The sequence below is a fragment of the Gopherus evgoodei genome, chromosome 2, assembly GCF_007399415.2.
Source record: "Gopherus evgoodei ecotype Sinaloan lineage chromosome 2, rGopEvg1_v1.p, whole genome shotgun sequence".
In the NCBI taxonomy this organism is placed as follows: domain Eukaryota; kingdom Metazoa; phylum Chordata; order Testudines; family Testudinidae; genus Gopherus; species Gopherus evgoodei.
In genome coordinates, this window is record NC_044323.1 from 103,605,858 (window position 1) to 103,626,812 (window position 20,955).

General features: G+C 40.0%; 1 protein-coding gene across 6 annotated transcripts in view; it reads right to left on the reverse strand.

Moving 5' to 3' along the window:
* The window catches only part of TNS3 (tensin 3), a 438,738-nt gene that overhangs the window by 170,249 nt on the left and 247,534 nt on the right, over positions 1 to 20,955 (reverse strand). For 5 of the 6 annotated variants that reach the window (XM_030551450.1, XM_030551451.1, XM_030551448.1 and 2 more), the window contains 6 exons: positions 18,347 to 18,399; positions 16,157 to 16,328; positions 13,508 to 13,558; positions 11,731 to 11,853; positions 8,216 to 8,280; positions 2,373 to 2,456 (listed from right to left, as the gene is read on the reverse strand). In XM_030551450.1, the coding sequence (XP_030407310.1) occupies positions 2,373 to 2,456; positions 8,216 to 8,280; positions 11,731 to 11,853; positions 13,508 to 13,558; positions 16,157 to 16,328; positions 18,347 to 18,399 (548 nt within the window). The remainder of the gene's footprint in view (positions 1 to 2,372; positions 2,457 to 8,215; positions 8,281 to 11,730; positions 11,854 to 13,507; positions 13,559 to 16,156; positions 16,329 to 18,346; positions 18,400 to 20,955) is intronic. The other variant, XM_030551449.1, reaches the window with a different exon arrangement.

Below are 20,955 nucleotides of genomic sequence, written 5' to 3' on the forward strand. Positions count from 1 at the left end.
TATTTACTAAACTATCTACTTAACAATACTAATTAACAACTATATGGAACTAGAGATAAGCGATAGACAAGCGATAGAAACTAGGAGAGCTAGGGACGTGGAGGACAGCTATGCCGCGCTCCACAGTTCCAACGACCGACACGGCGGTAAGAAGGAACTGAGGAGCGGGCGGGCCGGCGGGGGTATATATAGAGCGCCATGGTGGCGCCACTCTAGGGGGCGACCTGCCGGCCCACTGGAGTTGCTAGGGTAAAAAAGTTTCCGACGAACGTGCACGCGCGGCGCGCACACCTAACTGGAATGGATGTGAGCAATCACTCGAAGAAGAAGCTGCAGTTCCTATTCAGGCAAAACTTCAGTTGAAGCCACTGAGAATTTTGCCCAAGTCCTGCAGGACTGGAACCCAAAGTGAGATTTCTCAGATTTTTGAGCCATGTGGCAGGTAGAACATGAGTGTGTATTTTCATATTTTAAGATTCACCTAGCTTATATATTCATAATCAATTGAATGTCAGTAAGGATCTGGACACCTGAATGTCCAGTAATAATAATAGTAGGTAAGCAAGCTAAAATGGGGTTATTTAATTACATACTTTAGAGGATCAGCTGGGATCAAGTAGGATTGTAAAATTAACCAGGGGCATTATGGAGTTGTTTCACTTTCCTCCGCAATAACAAGCATTGGCCATTGGCAGAGGCACAAGCGGCTAGATTTAGATTATGGCATATCCTACATTTGTATGTTCTGTGTGCAAGAGGCAGACAGTACTGAAATCTGACAGTTTCAGAGTAGCAGCCGTGTTAGTTTAAGAACAGGAGTACTGGTGGCACCTGAGAGACTAACACATTTATTGAGCATAAGCTTTCGTGGGCTCAAATAAATTTCTTAGTCTCGAAGTGGGCTGTAGCTTATGCTCAAATAAATGTGTTAGTCTCTAAGGTGCCACAAGTACTCCTGTTCTGTTTGAGTACTTCAGTGTTGTACAAATCAGTAGTAAAAAACAAAGAAGCTAATTCCACCACTCAGGAGGTGAATTAGTGCCTCCCAGAGGCCCTTGGAGAAACTAAACAAATATTGCAAAAGAGCATGTCAGACCAAACCCTGCATCATACAGGTATTTTATTTTGGTTTTAGGGCTCGCACACTGTCCGTGCAAGCCAGCAGCTACTGAAACTTCCTGTCAGCATGGCGGTAACAACTGCCATAAGGCACAGGTCACAGATTCTGTTGTGAGGCCTGTTGGTTCTCATGGAAACTTATTTGCAGAAGGGAGAGACTTACAAGTCAGAGCTGTTCATACTGCAGAAGGCATCCTGATGGGAGCATTGAGACTGTCTCATTCTTTTGCTCCCACGGTGCATGCCTCTGTGTCCTGCAGGTGCCATTTACAAGTGTCACATTTTAATAATGCAAGGTTTATTTCCAGACATGAAGCCGAATGGATAACAAGCTCCCCAGGCTACATTTTTTTTAAAGTTTATTTAAAGACTCATGGGACTGTTATTTTTCATGTCAACAACAGCTGGTTAGGTCACTGAATAGGTCCATCAAGCCACTGGGAAACAGAGCTAATTTCCTGACCTTCATTATTACTATATGACTTTGTTCTTTTTAGTTACTGAGGAAGCCTTTTTTTCTTTAAGAAAGTGCTAAAATTGTTACATATCTGTTGATGAAAGGGAAGGGTAATCAGTGATACCAAATCAAGTCCCTGTGTAGATATTTTACATATCCAAATGAAGATTGGTGCATGGGAGTATAACAATTACCTAGTAGCATTTTCCAGCTGATCCCTTCTTTTCTGGTACTGAAACATCCACTAGTTTAATCCTAAATTGCACAGAAGTCCACACACATACCTCAAGACCATTTCACATCCAAAAACTTCAACTATCTGCTCTAAGTAATGTCTCACCCTCACTTATAGAATAGACAGAGTATATGATAGTGTAGTGTGATATAAAGATTTTATTGTCATGACTCAGATGGCCATCCCAAACAATGTCAATAAAACCTTTATATCACACCACACCATCATGCACTCACTAAAATGTCATATGAGACAGAAAAACTAGTTTACATTTCTTTTCCAGAGGTATTGGGACTGCTTTGTTGTCTAGACATAATGCAGTACAAACACTTATAGATAAAACCTTTGTACCATACCAAAATATTATCTAAGTGTATATAAGTACACCCAAACAGAGAGAGAGAGAGAGAGAGTGCAAGCGAGCGATCTCCTTCAAGGAAGATTTCTACAAAGTAGAGTGTTGAAGTAGGAGAACCTCACGGAAATGTCCTCCATTGTATAGTGAGGAGAAACTATGGCATTTGCTTATTTAGTAATATAAATTAGATTCAAGTTAAATACCTTTTTTGGGATGGCTGCATTAAAGTTGAAACTTTATCATCGAAGAATTTCTTCATAGCAAATCTGTCTAGAGCCTGATCAGCACTATCAAAACAAAGAAATAGATACCATGTTATTCCATTTGGGGTTGGTTGTGGATCCACAGGTGGGTGGATCCACCCACCTTTGGAACAGTTTCTTGGAGAAACCCCTTCAGTGTGCCAGACCCAAAAGGAGTTTCATTCTTCCTCCAGGGTCAGCCACGTGGACTCATCACCTCCTTAGACTGAACCTCCGGGGATCCTGCTCTCCTACTTCACACCTAGGATAGACTCCTAGCAGAGACTTGTATGCTCCTCGGGGATTAATGCACCTCACCAAGCATTTGGAGTCAAACAGTGTTGTCAAAACAGTAGGGTTCATTAGTCAACCACAGCACAATACAAGAAGTCCTTAGTTTAGCATAGAGAACTGAAGGTTAAGGCATAGCCCCAAGTCCATTCTGGTTAGCCCAGAGCCCAGCCAAGCTGTAGTGAACCCCATTGTTCAAGCTCTGTCTGTCTTTTGGTCTGACCTCCTTCCTCAGATTCCAGGTGAGATCCCCAACTTCTTCCAGCAGCCAGCTCTTACCCTCTCCAGTCCTTTGTTCTCAAGCTAGGGAATTGTGCTGAGCTTCCCTCCTGAAACATGGAGAAATCCATCTCCCTCTGGGCCATTGATTGCTAGGAGTCAATATGCTGGTGATTAGATCTGCCATTGTCTTTTTGGATTCTCCACTGATATGGGGTCAGCCTCAGCCTGTCCTTTTCCAAGGACTCCTTCAAGCTCAGACAGCTAGGTGACATTCATACTCTTAGCCTGCCCTGAGAGCAAACACTCATTTTCCACCTACAGGATAATAATGCAACATACAGGGAAATCTGAGGCACACACAAGAATCATAAAAATCATTGCCAAAAATCCCCACTTCATCAAAGGATTATCTTGGAATTGCAGCGGTTTACAGCTTGAAATGTGCCAAACTCTAACAAAATGCCTTCAATAATTGCCAATCCACTTGCCCACAGGTCAAGTTGGGATAGTTTTTCCACTGCCACCTTTTAATTCCACTCCAAAGGCAGTTTCCTCCCTGAGACAAAGCACCTACTTCTCATGTTTAATTATCAGGATTTTGCATTTCTTACACGAATATGCAACATTCGCAATGCAATGGATTTAGCCACGTCCAGGATTTAGCCACGCCCACAATGAACAATTTGCCACAATTTGCTATTAGCCTCATCAGTACAACTTTCTCTGTGGGCTGCATAGGAGGGTACCTGTATTCACTCTTTAATATTATGTCCCAAAACCTACAACAGCTAATACTGAAGAGAGAAAAAGAAAAAAACCCAAAACAACAGAGTTCGGACTGAACTAATGGACATGAAATTACTCTAAGGATTTACTCAGTCCTGGTTTCTTGCTATCTGGTTTACCAGAGGAGAATGTGCTACAGAAACAGAACAATCAGGCCTTGGGAAAGAAGCGCTTTGTACCAGTCAACCATGAACCCCCGTAGATGATTATGGAGCAACAATGGTAGGCTGTGAAAGAAGTTTGGTTTTATTTTTGTTTAAGATGAGAGCATCTCTAATGTGGATATTGGGCATATGGGAAGAGAAGGCAGAAGAGCACAGAAAAAATGGGGTCCTCAAGTATCAGACAGAAAACCATGACGATCCTAGCCTCAAAATGAGGGAGACCGTTCCTAATTATTTGATCCCCAGTATCAAGTTGTGCTCCTTTTGCTGTATATGAGACAAAACATAATCATCATATGAGAGTAAATGGATCTGGTAACTGATGCTAATTAACATCCATGTATAAGGTCTGAAATAACTAGACTCCACAGAACCACAAGTTAAAATCCCATCAGAGTTGGCTTAGCCCTGTCGAGTCTTCACAGAAGACTTTAAAAACTAAGGAAACCCCCATTTGCCTTCAATGGATGTTGGATCAGGTCCTGTCTTCTCTTCATTTATATTAAAGATCCCATGTCAGGACTACACAAAATTTTCACCTCCTTCCCTACTCCCTGCCACTGGGTACTAATTGATTTGTTGCCCTCCACCAAGGAGGTGATTGCATTTCACTGCTGCTCCATGTGCATAGTGTCAAATGCTTTGGGGTCAGAGATATTAAATTACATTATATTAGTGTGCATACACACACAAATCACCATTTATGGCATAAAAACAATGAGGAGTCCAGTGGCACCTTAAAGACTAACAGATTTATTTGGGCACAAGCTTTCGTGTGTAAAAAAACCTCACTTCTTCAGATGCATGGAGTGAAAATTACAAATACAGGCATAAATATAATGAATATGAAGAGAAGGGAGTTATCTTACAAGTGGAGTGTTACAGTATTAACAAGGTCAGATTTTATGGCATATTATAAGACAACCTGATTAACACTGAATTCTCTTTTTATTCTTTGTTAAAGGCTGTACATATTGTTCCACCAAGTTTTAAGCAGAATTTCTATTCCTTTCATTACGGAGATCTGCTTAAAAACTGATGGTGCAATACGGACCAAGTGATTTAGAGGCTTGTGGAAGAAATCTGTTCCGTCCATGGCTATCTACTGTTGAATCACCTACATGATCATTTAAACAAATGACTAGTTGCTGAGCTCTCTCCACTACATGCCACTTATTTAAAGTGATAGATAAATACACATGCAATTGTCCTTCACATTTCAAATTCATCTTAATTGGCGAGACAGATGTTCCATGTGTTTTGCATTATACATCCTCACTAGTCATGCCACCAGGGATCTAAGCATCAAATTCTCATTTTGCAAAGGATTATTTATCCTTATCTGGAAGAACAAAGCTTAACATCTATTAAAGAGAGCATGGTTTACCCCAATTAAATATGGCTGCATGTAATCTTTCTTGAATTAGAAAACTGGGCATTCACGACCCAGACAACAAAGGCATGGCAATCATACAGGTGTTGTCACAGAACTTTTTTTGTTTTCATTTAGACAAACACTTCAGGAAAATTATGGATAATGCTTCTTCCCCCAGCTGAGGCATATTCTGGGGTCTGGGCAGGGTGGTGGTGGTGGTGAGGGGGCTCGGTCATAGATGTAATTTGACTTCTATTTTGGGTATGCAGGGGCCAGCAGAGCTTGAGCCAGCTCTGCATGGTGAGGTCCATGGAGGGAGTGCCACCTCCATCTCCCAATTCACCTCAGCACGCCACCCGCCTGTCTGCGTTGTGGCAGGTGTGTGTTCAACCAAAAATTATAACTCAAAGATGGGGGACTCAGCTCACAAAGTTTGACAACAGCTCAGGGTGCAAGGAGGAGGTAGCTGGGGCTGTGTGCGAGCAGGGGGGTAGCTCAGGATGCAGGGAGAGGATAACTTAGTGCAGGGATGTGGGTAGCTCAGGATGCAGGGAGAGAGGTAGCTAGGGGCTGTGTGCCAGGATGGCTCCCCTGTGGTCCCTGTTCCCCGAGGGCTCTACCAGCCATGAGGCCAAGGCCCCCACGCAGATGGCTCTTACCAGCTGTGGGAACAAAAGGGGGTGGGAGCTGAGAAGCACTTCAACCCCCTGCACCAGCAGGACATGAGGGAACACCACTACTGCCTGCTCCATGGCACCAGCCAGAGCAGCAGTTGTCCTGTATTGCCCAGCTCTGGCTTCCCACCTCTGACCTGGCCAGGGGGCAGGTAGAGAAGGAGGTGGAAGGGGTATATGTGGAGTTGCTACAGTGTAGTTTTGAGGGCGGGGGACAACACCCTCGTGCCTCCAAACTCTGCCCATGGGCTCAGTGCTTCCGCTTTATGGAGAGCACCAGGGCTCGGGGTTTCAACCCCACAGATCCTGGCTTAGCCTCGTGGGAGATACTGGGGCTCAGGCTTTGGGTTTTAGCTGTGGGGCTCCCTGACCCCCTGTTGAGAACTGCTGCTCTAATTTGTTTCCTGAAACACCATTTAAAGAGTAAATAATGCTAAATTGTCACCCCAAATATCAACAGCATCAAATTACTATTGTATAGCAGTAAACAGACCCAGTGAGTAGAGAAATAAGAAACTAGCATATTTGTTTTATGAGTAAAATCAAAACAAAATAAAAAAAGGGAAACTCCCCAAAAAACATTCCTCCGAATATACCATTTGTCACCAGTGCTAAGGATTTCTCACACAGCTTGGACCTGTTGACATATATACAATATTGACAACCTAGAGATGACTGGGGACTTCCTAGACCTCTTTCCCTCCCCCTAATTAAATATACAAGAAGCAAGATTTGTATGGGAGTTGCCATGTATTCTAAAATTCATAGGAAAGTTTCCAGTCTCAGATCCTGCAACCGAGTTGGAAGAATCCTGAATTTACTTTGGGGAGAAAGCAACATCAACTGTCATGCCAGGACATCACACCATTGAATCAAGATGCCATGTTCTTGTGTCAGGACACTGTGGTTTCTTGAGCAGATGTCATAATAATTTGGTGTAATATCACAACACAGAGATCAGAACTCAGCACTGCAGTATCCTCATTACAACTCTTTTGTCTCACAGGATTAAGATAGGTGAAGTGTTGGTAATCCTTGTCCTGAAGATTAGTGACTCCAGAAACAACTGCATTACTTCATTTTCTAAAGTATACCATTGTACACAATGTAACTAGTGGCATTTCCTAGTCATGCTGGGTTATTTACCTGGAGACCAAGTTAATGGGAAATATATTAGGTGAAATCTTGGCTCCAGTGGAGCCAATGCGAGTTTTTCCATTGACTTCAAGGGAGTCAGGATTTCACCCATTTTCCACAAATTGAACAGATAACTTGCAGTGCTGGGGCTAGATTCTAATCTTTGCCAGACTGATTTAAATCCAAAATAGCATCGCTGAGATTCTGCTCGAGTTATGGTCTCTGTGAATTACTTTTACAAATTTAAAGACAAGAATCTGGCCAATTTTGATTGAAAGGCAGAAGTAGAAAATGATATGTGTGTTCTATCCTTTAGACAGTATTTACAAAAATGTCATTATGTTTTTTTTTAACAGACAACCAGAATTTCACAAATACCAAGCTCACACTGCAAATCAGTGGCAGAACCAGGAATAGAATCCAGGATTCTTGACTCTCAGTCCTTTGCTCGGGTAGATGCATGTTCCTTCTTAATGAGATGTGGTTCTTGAGACAACCTCTTTATTAAGATGTGCTCTGCACTTTGAAAGAGTTTGGGGATCCCTACTCTGGTGTGAATATTAGGTCCAGGTTCTGATAGCTTTATTCATAGTGAGTAGCACCTATTCCAGAAGTAACTTCAGTAAGAGGAAAGATAGTCCAGTGGTTAGAATGCCAGCCAGGCCTCTGGGAATCCTGCTTTACCACAAACATTCTGTGTAACCCTGGGAAAGACACTTAGTCTCTCTGTGCCTCAGTTTCCTATCTGTAAAATAGGGATAATAGCACTTTCCTACCTCACAGAGTTGATGCCATGATAAATCCATTAAAGACTGTGAGATGCTCAGATATTACACTAATGGTAGCCATACAAGTCTGTAATATGGATAGGCAGATTCAAATGGGGATTACTCATGGAGTAAGGTACTACTTAAATGAGTAAAAGTGGAAGAATCTGGTCCTAGTCCAAAGAAATGCCATTAATTTTTTTAGAATTTATAAAAGGAAGGCTTGTAACAGATTCTCATCCATCATGAATAATTTTGAGACACTTCAATACCAGCTGATTGAAACTGGCATGGGTGACAATTGGGCAACCATTGGTTACTGAAATGAAGGGGAAACTTTTAGGGTTTGCACCCAGCCTTTAATTCATTTGCATTGTTCATCTCTTACCTGGCAGAAACATTGGTGAAGTGCATATATGATGATATCACTACTCCTATCCTTCCTTTTCCACCCTGTAGGGAAAAAAAAGAAACCATAGTTTCTATTATTTAGTATTTACACAGTACCATATGTGGGACTTGGCTGAAAAAAAACAACACATCATTCCGTCCATTGTGAACATGATGGAATGCTGCTTCACTCAGGTTCTATGCTAAGTTACAAACAACAATATTTGCATATTACTTTGGCAGTTCTGGTGACTACAGGAGCTCAGGTCTGTCCTTTGTTGCAGTGGTGGAGGATAATGATGGCCAGTGGCTTTCAAAGACCTTTTAGTTGCAAGCTGGTTGACTTGCCACATTGAAGATACCGAGTGAGACTTGGGTGTTGGATACCCCGCTCCTACTGAAACTCAGTGAGCATTGGTACCCAAACTGCTCTGGTGCTCTTTAAAAGTCCCACTCAGCTCCTGATTGACCAGGAACATGTTAAGAGTAGAGAGCCCAGATAAGTGGTGGGCCAGCCAAGGAGGACTTTTTTATTTTTATTTTTTTGAAATTCAGGATTTTTTATATTTACTTTGAAATCAGAAATTAGTGGATTCATTCTTTTCCAGTTTTACCCTAAAAAAAAGATTCCTGAACTAAAACCCACAAATTAGTTGTTTTATTTCCCTTTCTTTTTTACTACCTCTTACACAAAATGCATTTGTTATATATGGTATTTTTGTGTGTATACCAGGACAAAGCTATAAATTAAAATAAAGAAAACTACGAACAGCAGCAATAACATTCTACAACTTTTTGTTTTGGGCTCATCCAAGACAAGCCTGGACAACTTTGAAATTTCTGGCATAATGTGCTATAAACTATGAATTCTGACAAGTATCAGCAATTTTTTTTCTGACACCTGTGATTTATAATAACTACCGCTTAGTCTTTATGGAGTATTTTCATAATGTATCGAAATCTTATTAAATAGTTTACATGACATATGTACAGTACAAATCACTGATCAGTCATTCTGGCTAGTTTTAACATGCTTCCAGATTATTCAGTGAACACATTTTGGCTACATCCAGGAAGGATGGTGGTGGGAAGCTTTTAAGATCCCAGGGAAGAAATTCATCAACAGTTATTTTAGAGGAATTTATAACAAATACTCATTGGGACATTTTGCTTTTTACTTCTGGTGTAGTTGTGTTCAGAAAAGTATCTATGTAAAAATGAGTCCAGCATAGTGAAGATATCATTTCCTGTGTCTCTTCCTCACCATGGTGCTGCCATCAGACAGCCCTGTCTGGAGCACCCTTCTGCAGCAGGCTGCAGCACGACATGTGTCTGCCTCGGTTTCCCTTTCAGGTAACCCAAGGACTCCCCATAAGGCTCTCTTGCCTCAATAATATCCTTCTTTGGGGCTAGTTTACTACAAAAACATTGTGCAAATAATCCAAAACAGTCTATTTATCACCCCAGTGCATGTAGTCCTTAATATCTCATGACATGATTCTCTCCATACCGCAACTAGGCTCCTCATCAGTCCTCTTCAGATCCTCTGTCAGGACAGCCACCCCAGCCCTCTGAGCTGGAGTTTAACCCCAATCATCACAACAGGAACTCCTACTGCTGAGAGATCACCTTCACCAGGGGAACATCACTCTATTCCCCAGCCTGATCGCTGTTCAAGCCAGTAGGCAATCCTCCTCTGCTGCTGTTGCAGACGCTGCCTTCGATCCTCCAGCCCTGGCTTGCTGGCTTGGAGCAGACAGCTGTTAAACCACTCTTGCTCTCCTGCCTTTAGCCTTCCCCTATGAAGCACCTTCAGGCTCTGGCAGCGCTCATCTCCTGCCAATCTCTGCCTCCCTGGCAGCCTCAATTAATCACATCTCACGTTCTCAGATTCTGGTCCTTCATAGGCTCCAGGTACTGTCCCGTCCACTTGTCCTGGCACAGGGGAGCTAGACCTACTTCATTTACTGGAGCAGCCCACCCTGTTACAGGCCCCATTTAAGGCTCTAATTCTGCAAATGACAGGAAGTCAATGGGACTCCACACAGGCACAAAGTTTGCCCATATGCTATCAACTACAGGACTGGGAGGAAATATCAGTGTGAGTTTTCCAATGATTTCAATTGAAGCAAGATCAGGTCCCATATCTGATTAATTTACTGTCAATAAATACCAGCACTGCAAAGCCAGTAAGACTCTAGATGTATTTGCCTCGAGTGCCATCAACAAACCTGCCAACTCACTTCTGATCTCAGGATTCTTTACTTTATCTTTATTTCTCTTCTCAGAGAAAAAATACTGAGAAGGGGAAACATTACACAACAGTAATAGCACATTAGAGTATTACAATTATTCAGCTGTAGGACCTGTCAGAGCCTGGCAGTCCTGAGTGCCCTAATTTCTCACTGGCTACAATGGCAGTATGGGACAGATTCACAAAAAAATGTAAGTGTTGAGATACTGAGTGTCAAGACAGCTAACTTTTAGGAGCCCAGAAAATCAATTGGATTCACAAAGCCTGAGTTAGGTGCTCAGGCTCCCTATACAATGAATGGGGAGAGATGGGTGCCACAGAATGGGATTCACAGAAGCCAACATACTGGGCAGTTCTCAGCCTAAATTAGCCAATAGGAGATGCCAAAAAGAGGGGTGTGTGCTAAGCCCTGCCCCCTCAACGAGTTCCATGCCTAAATCCAAGCTATAGGCAGATGCCTCGTTCTTCCTGGAATTCTTAGCTGTGAACTTTCTCTGGGTGTGCACAAATTTAGGCACCAAGCAAGTTTAGTTCACCTTTCAGCAGAAGGTAAGTGAAGTTTTGTGAATGTCATTGGGGCCTGATTCTGGGATTTAGGCACCTAAAGTGGCAGTTAGGTGCCTAATTCCTTTTGTGAATTTATCCGCATGTCTATACAATATTATTCTAGTCCAAATGGAACGAATAATGTTATCCATTGTAATCACCGTATGATATATTCAACAACAAAGTGCCCACTTTTCAACTTGGACATCTAAACTAGGTGTATTAATCCCAGAGATGGAGAATCAGATGTGCATTTAGGCGACCAAATGCCCACTTTAGGCAACTAAGTAGAGATTTGGATATCTAATGTTTGTGCTCTTAGTGCCTTGATTCAATTAACTAATGGTGATTCTCTGAGGTGCTGTGTGCCCTCAAAGTCCACTAAACTAAATGAATGTCATATAGTATAAGAGGATCCTCAAAAGTTTGACAAGGAGATGGACTAAATACACTCAACAGTGGTGTTCAGCTTTGATGTACATACCTCACTACATATTACTTCTAAGCACACAAGCCTGGATTTATCAGGCCAGAGCATTGGGTGGTCTAACTCAGCATAGTTAATGGCTTTAGGCCCCTTCATATCAGCTAAGCATCTAGCTCATTATCTTTTCAATATTAAAATGTCTGCAAAACTGTTAATTATAACTTTTGTTATGATAAAGTATAAAAAACTGAACGTCATAAATACACTCACTACGTTGCACACTTACTCTGCAATGGATCACCACCACATGCTGAGGGTCGCTGTTCAACCACGATTCCATAGCCTTGCAGATGCTGCACATCTTATCAAGGGGAGGTGCATGAAGGTCAGGCCAACCCACATCCATAATCTGGAATCAAGCAAAACCACTTCATTTTCCATTTACAAGGTACTCTTTAACATTATCTTATGCCAAAATGTACTACGATGATAAAGGTTCCTTCTATTTTCTAACAGAAAAATCTGTGTTTCACAGACCCATGGTGATATTTTATTATTTAAAATGTCTTTTTGTCATATAAGCAAAACATCTTTACAGACCTCCCAAAACAGCAGGGGGAGGAGAGATAAATAATAATAATTATTATTATTATTAGCATACATGAGCTTTCCATGCAAATATTAACAAATCTTATTCAACACTACAGCTGACTGAGATTTTTTTTCCAAAATGTATTTTGATTAATCAAAACAAACTCTGTGTAGGAAAGGGTTGGCTTTGTGAAATTTCCCATTTAAAAAAATAAAACAATTGTCAAAATGTCCTACTTCAACATTTTCTAAACAAAAGTTCTGGAGTTTTTTTGGTTTAAAATTAGTTTTCATTTGGAAATTCATGTTCATAGTAAAAAATAAAATAAAATAAAAGGTCAAAATACAAGTCTTTAGAAATTATTGAAACAAAATGTTTTGATTGATCCAAACTTTTTTTTTTTTTTGGTGGTGGAGGGGAGAGGAAGAGGGAGATGGTTTGTGAAAATGTCAGACTTTTCATCTTGATTTAGGATTAGAAAAAATTTCAAAATCTTAAAATTTCCTGGGATAGGAAAACTGTTTCCTTCTCAGCTCTATTAATAACCTGTATTTCCTGCCTTTAAAGAAACTAGTTTTCTTTTGGTCAACTTCTCATCATTATCTGTGTATTTATCTTGTTCAAATTCCAAAAATAGTAAGCCAGCTAAATCCTACGCATTCATTAACATGTCATAAAAACTGCCTGTGTGTTAAAAGATCAGACTTCAAATGTCTTAACTATGTTTTCTCAGCAGTAATCTGAACCCCTGCCAGGTCCAAACAATGTTGCTGTTGTAACTGTAGGTCTGTGATGATATGGGCCAAGGATGGCTGTTGAAAGTTGAAAGTTTGGCTGTTGAACCTGCCATAGTTCTTAAACATGGGAATGAGCTCAAGTCTCAGACATATATTCACCCCCTTACACCTACCATCTCACTCCAAAGAAAATGAGGATAAAAATGGAGGGTGGGGGGCTATGAAGAAGAACAAAGAAAATGCCAACAATGTTTGTTCTCCTAATTACATTGCCATTGTTCACAGATGCAATTGTGAAGAGAAGAAGGCAAATCCACAAAACATGAGGTTATGTTGAACTGTGAGTTCATCATTTTCAGTACATTAAGGTTTACATAGCAAAGGAGCATTATATGGCCATAAATATTCCATGGGCACACACATAATGTAGACCTGACATTAAAACCACAGAAATCAATGGGAATCTTTTCATTGACTTCAATGGACTTTGGATCAAGGTCTTATGTGCAAAGTCAAAGAAAACAATGGAAACAACTTTGTAAAGCATAGCCCTGAAATGCAAGAAGTCACAACACTCAAAATTAAAGGGGAGGAGTCTTTGGTTTTCTAAACTCTTCCTAAAATTGTCATTTCATTGTGTACATCAAAGCTTGTATAGTTTGAAAGCTCATGGCAGCCCATTTATGCTGTAATTAAGTCTAGCAAGTGAGGTACGTTATGATCGAAACCAGTACCTTTGGGTTAAGCTTGGTAAGGTCATATCTTTTTTCAGAAAGGTTTAACACCTGTTCAAGAAGAAAAAAAGAAAAGAAAAAGTATGAGATCTTGATGTTTAATTTCTTTTGTGGTAAATCACTGCATCCAAAATACGTTATAAGAAAGTTAAATGACAGGGGAGGGCCTTCAGATTTTTCATTCACTTAAGATAACCAAATTATTAGAGACAGTGATTCCTGATTCATGTCTAGTTTTCAAATAATGGCAATTTCTTACACATTTTATTATTTCTGCCTTTGAAACATCCTTGTTGCATCAGCCTGTCAAAATCTATTAGTGTTTATAAAAACTTATTGTCATGAGACTGTACCAGACCACTGTACGTGAATTTGAAAACATCACTGAGGTTGCTGGGGGATAGTTACTAAAATCTACTTATGTTTGGAATTTTGTGATATCAGGTGATTTCACTGAGCTGACAAAAGAGGGCACACAAAAAAGTTAGACACTTCACAGAAATTTTAAAAGTGTCATTTTTGAGCTCTTTTAATTTTAAAAAAGTACTTTATTTTTTAAACCATTTTATGGATACAAAGTAGGGCCAAAATCAGCCTTAACTAAGGAGACGCTATCAGCTCTCCATAGTAATTACAGATGTGCAGAGCTGGAACTAAAACCCCGGTCTTTGATCTCCAAGACACAAGCCTCTGCTATTTGAGCTAAAGAAAGAGGGCTGTAACTGTTAACTATAGAAGATCCTTTCGTGTTCTTTCCAATATGCAACAACTGAATAGAGGACAACTTGCTCATGCAAACATACAATACTCCATCCTGGCCCCCATTGACATTAATGGCCAAAAATTCCCATTGGCACTAATGACAGCAGAATGGTGCCAATAACTCATAAAGAAATCAAAGGGAGGAGGATTGGGCTCAAAACTACTTTGCTTACATTTCTACAGGCTCTGTTACCATCTGTCTTGGATGGTTTAGACACAACAAATCCTGCATCTTGGCAGGGGGGGGTAGATTAGATGACTTTTGTGGTCTCTTTTAACTCTATGATTCTATGATACAAGAATGTGCTTACGCATGTGTTTAACTTTAAGCGTGTTAGTGCCCTCCATGACTTCACTGGGACTATTCACACGCTTAAGTGTTTTGCTGGATTGGTGCCATAGCTTGAATGCAAATTTTCAAGGATATTAAACAACATAGAAAATTTGAAGGGGTTCAAAAAAGCCATTTTTGAAACAGAGGGAGACAAAGAAATCTTAGACAAAAGTGGTAATTTTATAATGGACTATAACTGCAAAATGGGTTGCCAAATTTTCTTCAGACTTTGCAAATACATTTTCCTTTATTTCCAGAGGAAATCTGGCAATTTTCCAACCAAACCAATATATTTCCAAAGCCAAAGTTATATTAAACCTAAACTAATGGGTAATTGTTGGCATACTTAGCTATGGAGAGGTTATGGCCCTTTCCTAACACAAAATGGAATTAGTATAAATGTAACAGTAGGATTTTTTTTTGGGATGTGAACACATCTAATAAGAGTTAGATGGCTGGACCAAGACCACTAGACTATTTCACATATACCAAAATACAGCATCACAAGACAATGACAGTTGATCAAGGCTGACTTTGAAACATTGACTTAGGTGAAATGCTTTTCAAAGCATTACAATTTTGTGCCAGAGAGACCCCTGGTTGTCTTACAGGAAAGTTGATGTGACCAAAGGTTCAGAATTGGTAGTACTGAAAGCACAGCCTGAGTCCAATCATTGCTATACAGTGCAGTTGGGATAAATAAATGTGGAGTGAGTGAATGAATGCAGAGGGCTGGCGTTCTTGGGATGGACTAACAATGCAAGCTAGCTGCTGCAGTAATTTTACCCTCCTGAAGTTGTGGATTTATACTAATAGTTTACACATGTCAACTAAAAATAACTTCAATTAACAGCAGAGATTTTGGCCATGATTTATAAGCACAAAGAGAGAGACAGTGATACCACAGGGTTTAAATGTGCTAAGCAGAAAACACACACAGCACGAGAGAATAACAGTTTTGGTCATCATAAAAGAGTGTGCATGTGGAACCCATTAGAGGTTTGTCCGGGACCTTACATTTCTTAATAGAAAATAAGTAATAGGGAAAAAATGCATCTAAATCAAGTCAATGAAAGAGACAAAAACACACTAACAGCAACCTTTATGTGCTGTTTCCCAATCAATAGTGGAGACAGTCAAGGGGCGGAAGGTCAGAGATCATCAGAACCCAAGTTGCAGCTGCTAGAAAAATGCATTCCATGGTGAGGCATCTGGATCCTGTAGGAATGAGTTTTACCCAGTGAGAATTATCCCTACACTCTTTCTGTTGCAAATGAACATGATGCTCAATGAGTATACTGCCTCGCTGTCAACAAGAAGGTGGCTTGCATCTGTTTCTTTGTCTGACTGAATGAAGAATGCTGGGCAGCTGTCACTTGCACTGGTGTAACTGTGAACTAGATAGGCTTTGGTGGAGTTACATCCAATTTACATTGGTGTAAGTGAGCCTATATTGGGCTCTGTTAGTAAGGATATCAGATCAGCCATCGTACAGCAAATAGAGGTAAAACTGAATTACACGTAGCATATCCAAACAGGATTAATCTGCTTACCAGGTAATTATCTCCATGTTTGGATTTGAGCATTCGGGTTACATCTTGCAGGTTGTGCACATATGTTTCCTCTGAACAGCTGGCAGGGAAGGATACAGCAATGATTCGCTCAGTGATGTAAGTCAGGTCAAGTTCATAGCCTTCCTCCATAATGTGATCAAAGTCTGCACTTCTGCGAAAAATCCGATGTGGCAGTTTGAGGAGCAGGGGAGAAGGGTGAGTGTGACAAGAAAATAGGAAGTTAATTAGCAGAAATTTTATCCTGGACTCATACTAGGGAATCAGTCAGTATTTATAGTTCCTGATATTTTCATAGAAATTGCGGTTCATAAACAGCTTATAAAACAAAATTTATTCAGGTCTTTAAGCAACTGGCAGCTGGCCAAAAGAGAGTTCATTACTGTGTCACCTATAAAATCCCAGGCCTATATATATGCAGTGTTATGGAAAGGTAGAAGAATGAATACAGTTGAAATTGTTCTATTCCCAACAGGAGAAAATCCAGGTGTTACAGACATACAGAGACTCGTGGCTGCAATAATCTCTCGCTCTTTCTTTGGGGCATCACAAACACTGTCTTTAAGTGGTCTCTAAAATCACTCATGTATACAACATGATTAAATCTGCCCTAAGTTACACAGATATGAGTTTAGAAACTGCTTTACCTTCAAGAGAGTAAATGAAGTCAGAATTAGGTTTAGTTTTTCCAGTAGTTTGGCCTACAAGTACTTCTTCTCTGTCATAAACCACTCATAGGAAACGATCCACATGTTTCTAATGAACAGAGTTAGGGGCACCCTTTTTGAATGCCATGTCCAAACAGGCTACAGAAAAAGCACCGAAATTACAGTTTTGTTCTTTCTATTTATTTACTTTGAACATGGACCAGAAAGAACCATAGTAAAGAGTATGTAAAACGGTTAAAATAGCCTTTCCTTCTCCTCACTGCTTTGGCCCAGGTTAATCGTGAAAAGGGTTGTTGCCATATAATGGCTAGTTAGCAGCTGCAGCTAAATGATACTTAGGACTTGTTTAGAGATTTATATCTTCAACACATTGCAAATACATTAATCCTCTTCACATGCTCATGAAGAACAGAGATGAATATCATTAACCCTATTTTACCTATAGACTTGCTCAAGGTCACACTGCAGGTCATGAGGAAGAAGCAGGACTAGAAATCAGGAGTTCCTAGCTCCCTACCAGTATTCAGCCCAAGTGAACAAGTGCCCACACTATTAAACCTACCACCACAAGAGGGCACCCTTCTTGGGGGGAGGGATAGCTCAGTGGCTTGAGCATTAGCCTGCTAAACCCAAGCTTGTGAGTTCAATCCCTGAGGGGGCCACTTAGGACTCTGGGGCAAATATTGGTCCTGCTAGTGAAGGCAGGGGGCTGGACTCAATGACCTTTCAAGGTCCCTTTCAGTTCTAGGAGATTTGTATATTGCCAATTATTTATTTTATTTTTTTCTTGGCAATATTTCAGTTGATAAGCTTTCTGGGACAGCTCTTCTTAGGTCGGTAAAGTGCCTAGCACATTTTAAGTGCTCCTGTGATGCAAATAATAGGCTGAGTATTTGCTGGGCGTGGAAAGTGAACTCTCTCTTACCCCTCAGGGTGGGTCTCTTTACTGGATTGGATTGAGGCACACTAGCGGAGTGGGATATAATCTTGGACTGCAGACCTGTGAGCAATCTGGCCTGGATAAACAACTCCTGGGCTGTCAGTCTGTCAACTTTCATGAGTCCCAACTTTATTTTTGGTGAAAGACATTCCTGTGCAAAGGCCCAGGACAAAGTCTATGCAGAACTTAACTCCCACTTGGGTCCTCTGTAAAGGGTGAATTTTACCCTTAAAGAAAACAATCTGCCTTTAGATCTGTGTAATTAAAGTTGCATTGAAGAAGCAGCATGAAAGATAAATGAGAATAATACGGTGCTTAGGGTGACTTGTGATCGTTTTACCTGTAGGAAAATACTTAGCTTATCTGGTATTTTGCATATGTCCAGTAAAAGATCACTCTACAATCTTAACAAGAAAATGTTATGGCCTATGCCTTTCATAGACAACAACTGGAATGTCTTTAAATATGACTTTAACCTGCCAAAGATGCAATGCATAGGAGCAATTAAAAACAGCACAACAGTTTTGTGCGATAATACAGCAAAACCATTAAAGAAATACTTACTGTGATACTTTGTCACAACAGAAAGATGAGCTTTTTGAAAAACTGCCAGAAGTCTGAAACAAACAAACCAACAGAATGATCGGTTTAGTAATTTCCCGTGGTACGACAAAATCAACATGGCTACTTTTTAATTTCACAAAATGAAGTTTTCCACTATGAAAAAAATTAGAAAATTATTTTGTAATAAATAAATCTCACTTGCGAATGGGAAATCCCATTGAAATTATTTGGAATTCAGGTGCTTAGTTGCCTTAAGATCCTTTCAAAATGCCAGCACAAATGGCTAAGTGCATCTCGTATGGTTTCAACCAAAATGATACTTAAACTATTATGAGGTCCTCAAAAATGGTACAGAATCACCATGCTCCTCCTACTTTCCCAGCAATGATTTACAAGAGGACTCCCAATACATTCCTCCTATAGAAGCAAAATGAATTTATTCCTGTTTTGGATGCCTTCATTTTCATTACAGAACATGGCGTTCAATGACAGGCACAGAGGAAGGTGAATTTAATCACAAGAGTTGCATAGTGTTAATGCATCTATCTTTAGAGATCTGCCTGGGCAACCCAACCCCAAATTCACACAGTACTCCTCCATCACCAAAATGGCAAACTACAGTAATAATGGGATCAAACAATGCTGCCCCCCACTTTCTAGTCCATTGCCAAAATATGTCATGTCATAATATGATTTGAAGCCTGTTATGACCATAATTTCAAACATAATGGAAATGTACTATGTACTAAACATTACCAGGGCATGTCATAATCCTTACACAAACCCTTATTACTTCACACAAGTTGCTCCTCCGCTGAAAATGAAGGCTTGTTTGCCTTACATATTCAGAATCTCTGGTAGGGCTTAAATTGTTGCAGAAAAATTAGAGGAGTTTAAAGACTTGAAGTTTAGATTTCTATTTTTGGGGTGCTAGAGCCAGAGTTTTGGTACGAGCCCACTGAATGCAAAGATATTTCCTTGTTATCAATTGTTTCATGGAAGGGATGATATGAGCAAGGGGAATATGTTATGAATAACTCCATTACAATTGTTACATATATGTAATATGTATAAATTAATTTAAAATAAAGTGGTCTTAATCAAATTTGCTTTGCAGGAAAATCCACACCTTGAGAGCTGGCCCCTTCATTTGTAATAATATAACAGTTATACTGACTAGGTTCTAAAGTGTCAAATTTTACTTCTAAGTTAAAAATGATTTGTTAACATACAATAATTATGAAATAAGAATATATGGAACAGTTCAGACTTTGTCCTGCCCTTATATGCATGTGAGCTTGGGATAAAGTATATGAATCACTAATAAATATGTATACAGCAAGGGTTTCTCACCCATCTCCTGCCTTTGATTTGCATGTATAGTACAGAAGTGTGCACTATAAACCTGTGTGTCAGGATACAGGCTGGAATTCAGACCACCTGAGCCAATATAACTTTTGTATGCCCAGTACTCGTGAATAGATTGATTTATGCTAGGATAGGTTTGTGGCTGTAGGATCTTTTATAGAAGAAAAAGACAAAGAAAGAGTTTTGAGACACCACTCCTCAGTTCAAATACATCATATAACAAAAACCTCCAACACACCCCCAAATATACATAACTGGCATGCGTCTGTTCCAGAATTTCTAATGATGAGCTGCTTTGAAGAATTTTAAACAAGTCTGAATAGTAGCGTACTGTGTATCTCTCATACACATTGACACTTGGGACCTGATTCTGTGAGATGCTGAATGCAACCTGCGATGTACTGAACATTCACACCTTCCATTCTCTTCAGTGGTGAGAGCTGAGACAGCTCAGCACACTGCAGGCCGCTCTCAATCCCTTTCAGAATCAACCTTTTAACATAGATATTCTCAATTAATGAGTGTTTTGAAAGTGCCTAGTATACAGTGGGTGCTGCCCTATGGAAATTATAAATAATCATAACAGAATCCCTGCCCACAATCAGTCTTTCAAGTAGAGGAGACATTAGCTGAATGTGTTTCTATTTCAGTTGCATGGCTCACTGACAGCCAGCCAGCAGCTACACTGAGCACCTTACTGAGTGTTTCTGCCAATTTTGGTAAATGTAATAGCTAGTCTCACTTAAATATGAATGGTCAGTTAGTTATGGTTTCATTTCTCTGTATGGGGATTCCTTTACTAAGAAGGAAGTGATACAATGAAACTTTATTCCACTTATTTGTAGCATATAAACTGGACATTAATAAAGCTCTCACAATAAAACAAACGAACAAAAAATCCTATTAGGGACATCTGTACTTAATTGCATGCATGCTATGCTGAAAAGCAGTTTATTCCTTTCTGCAGCATGCACTGTATTGGCGGTTTGTGCCAGTTTCCATAACTTAACAGCTGGAATCGCTTAATATGTACATTTTCAGTGCAGTTTGTAAAATTGTCTCCAAGTACCTATAATGTAGTTTATTTTTTTTTAATTTGACTGACTCTCTGTTTAAAGCAAAAGCTTTTAAAGTCCTTAAATTTGGTCTGGGTATCATGTTTTATTGCACAATATAAGGAATTGTGATACCGTATAAGCTGTCATGGTGGATACATAAACATAAGAAATTGTGAAAACTCC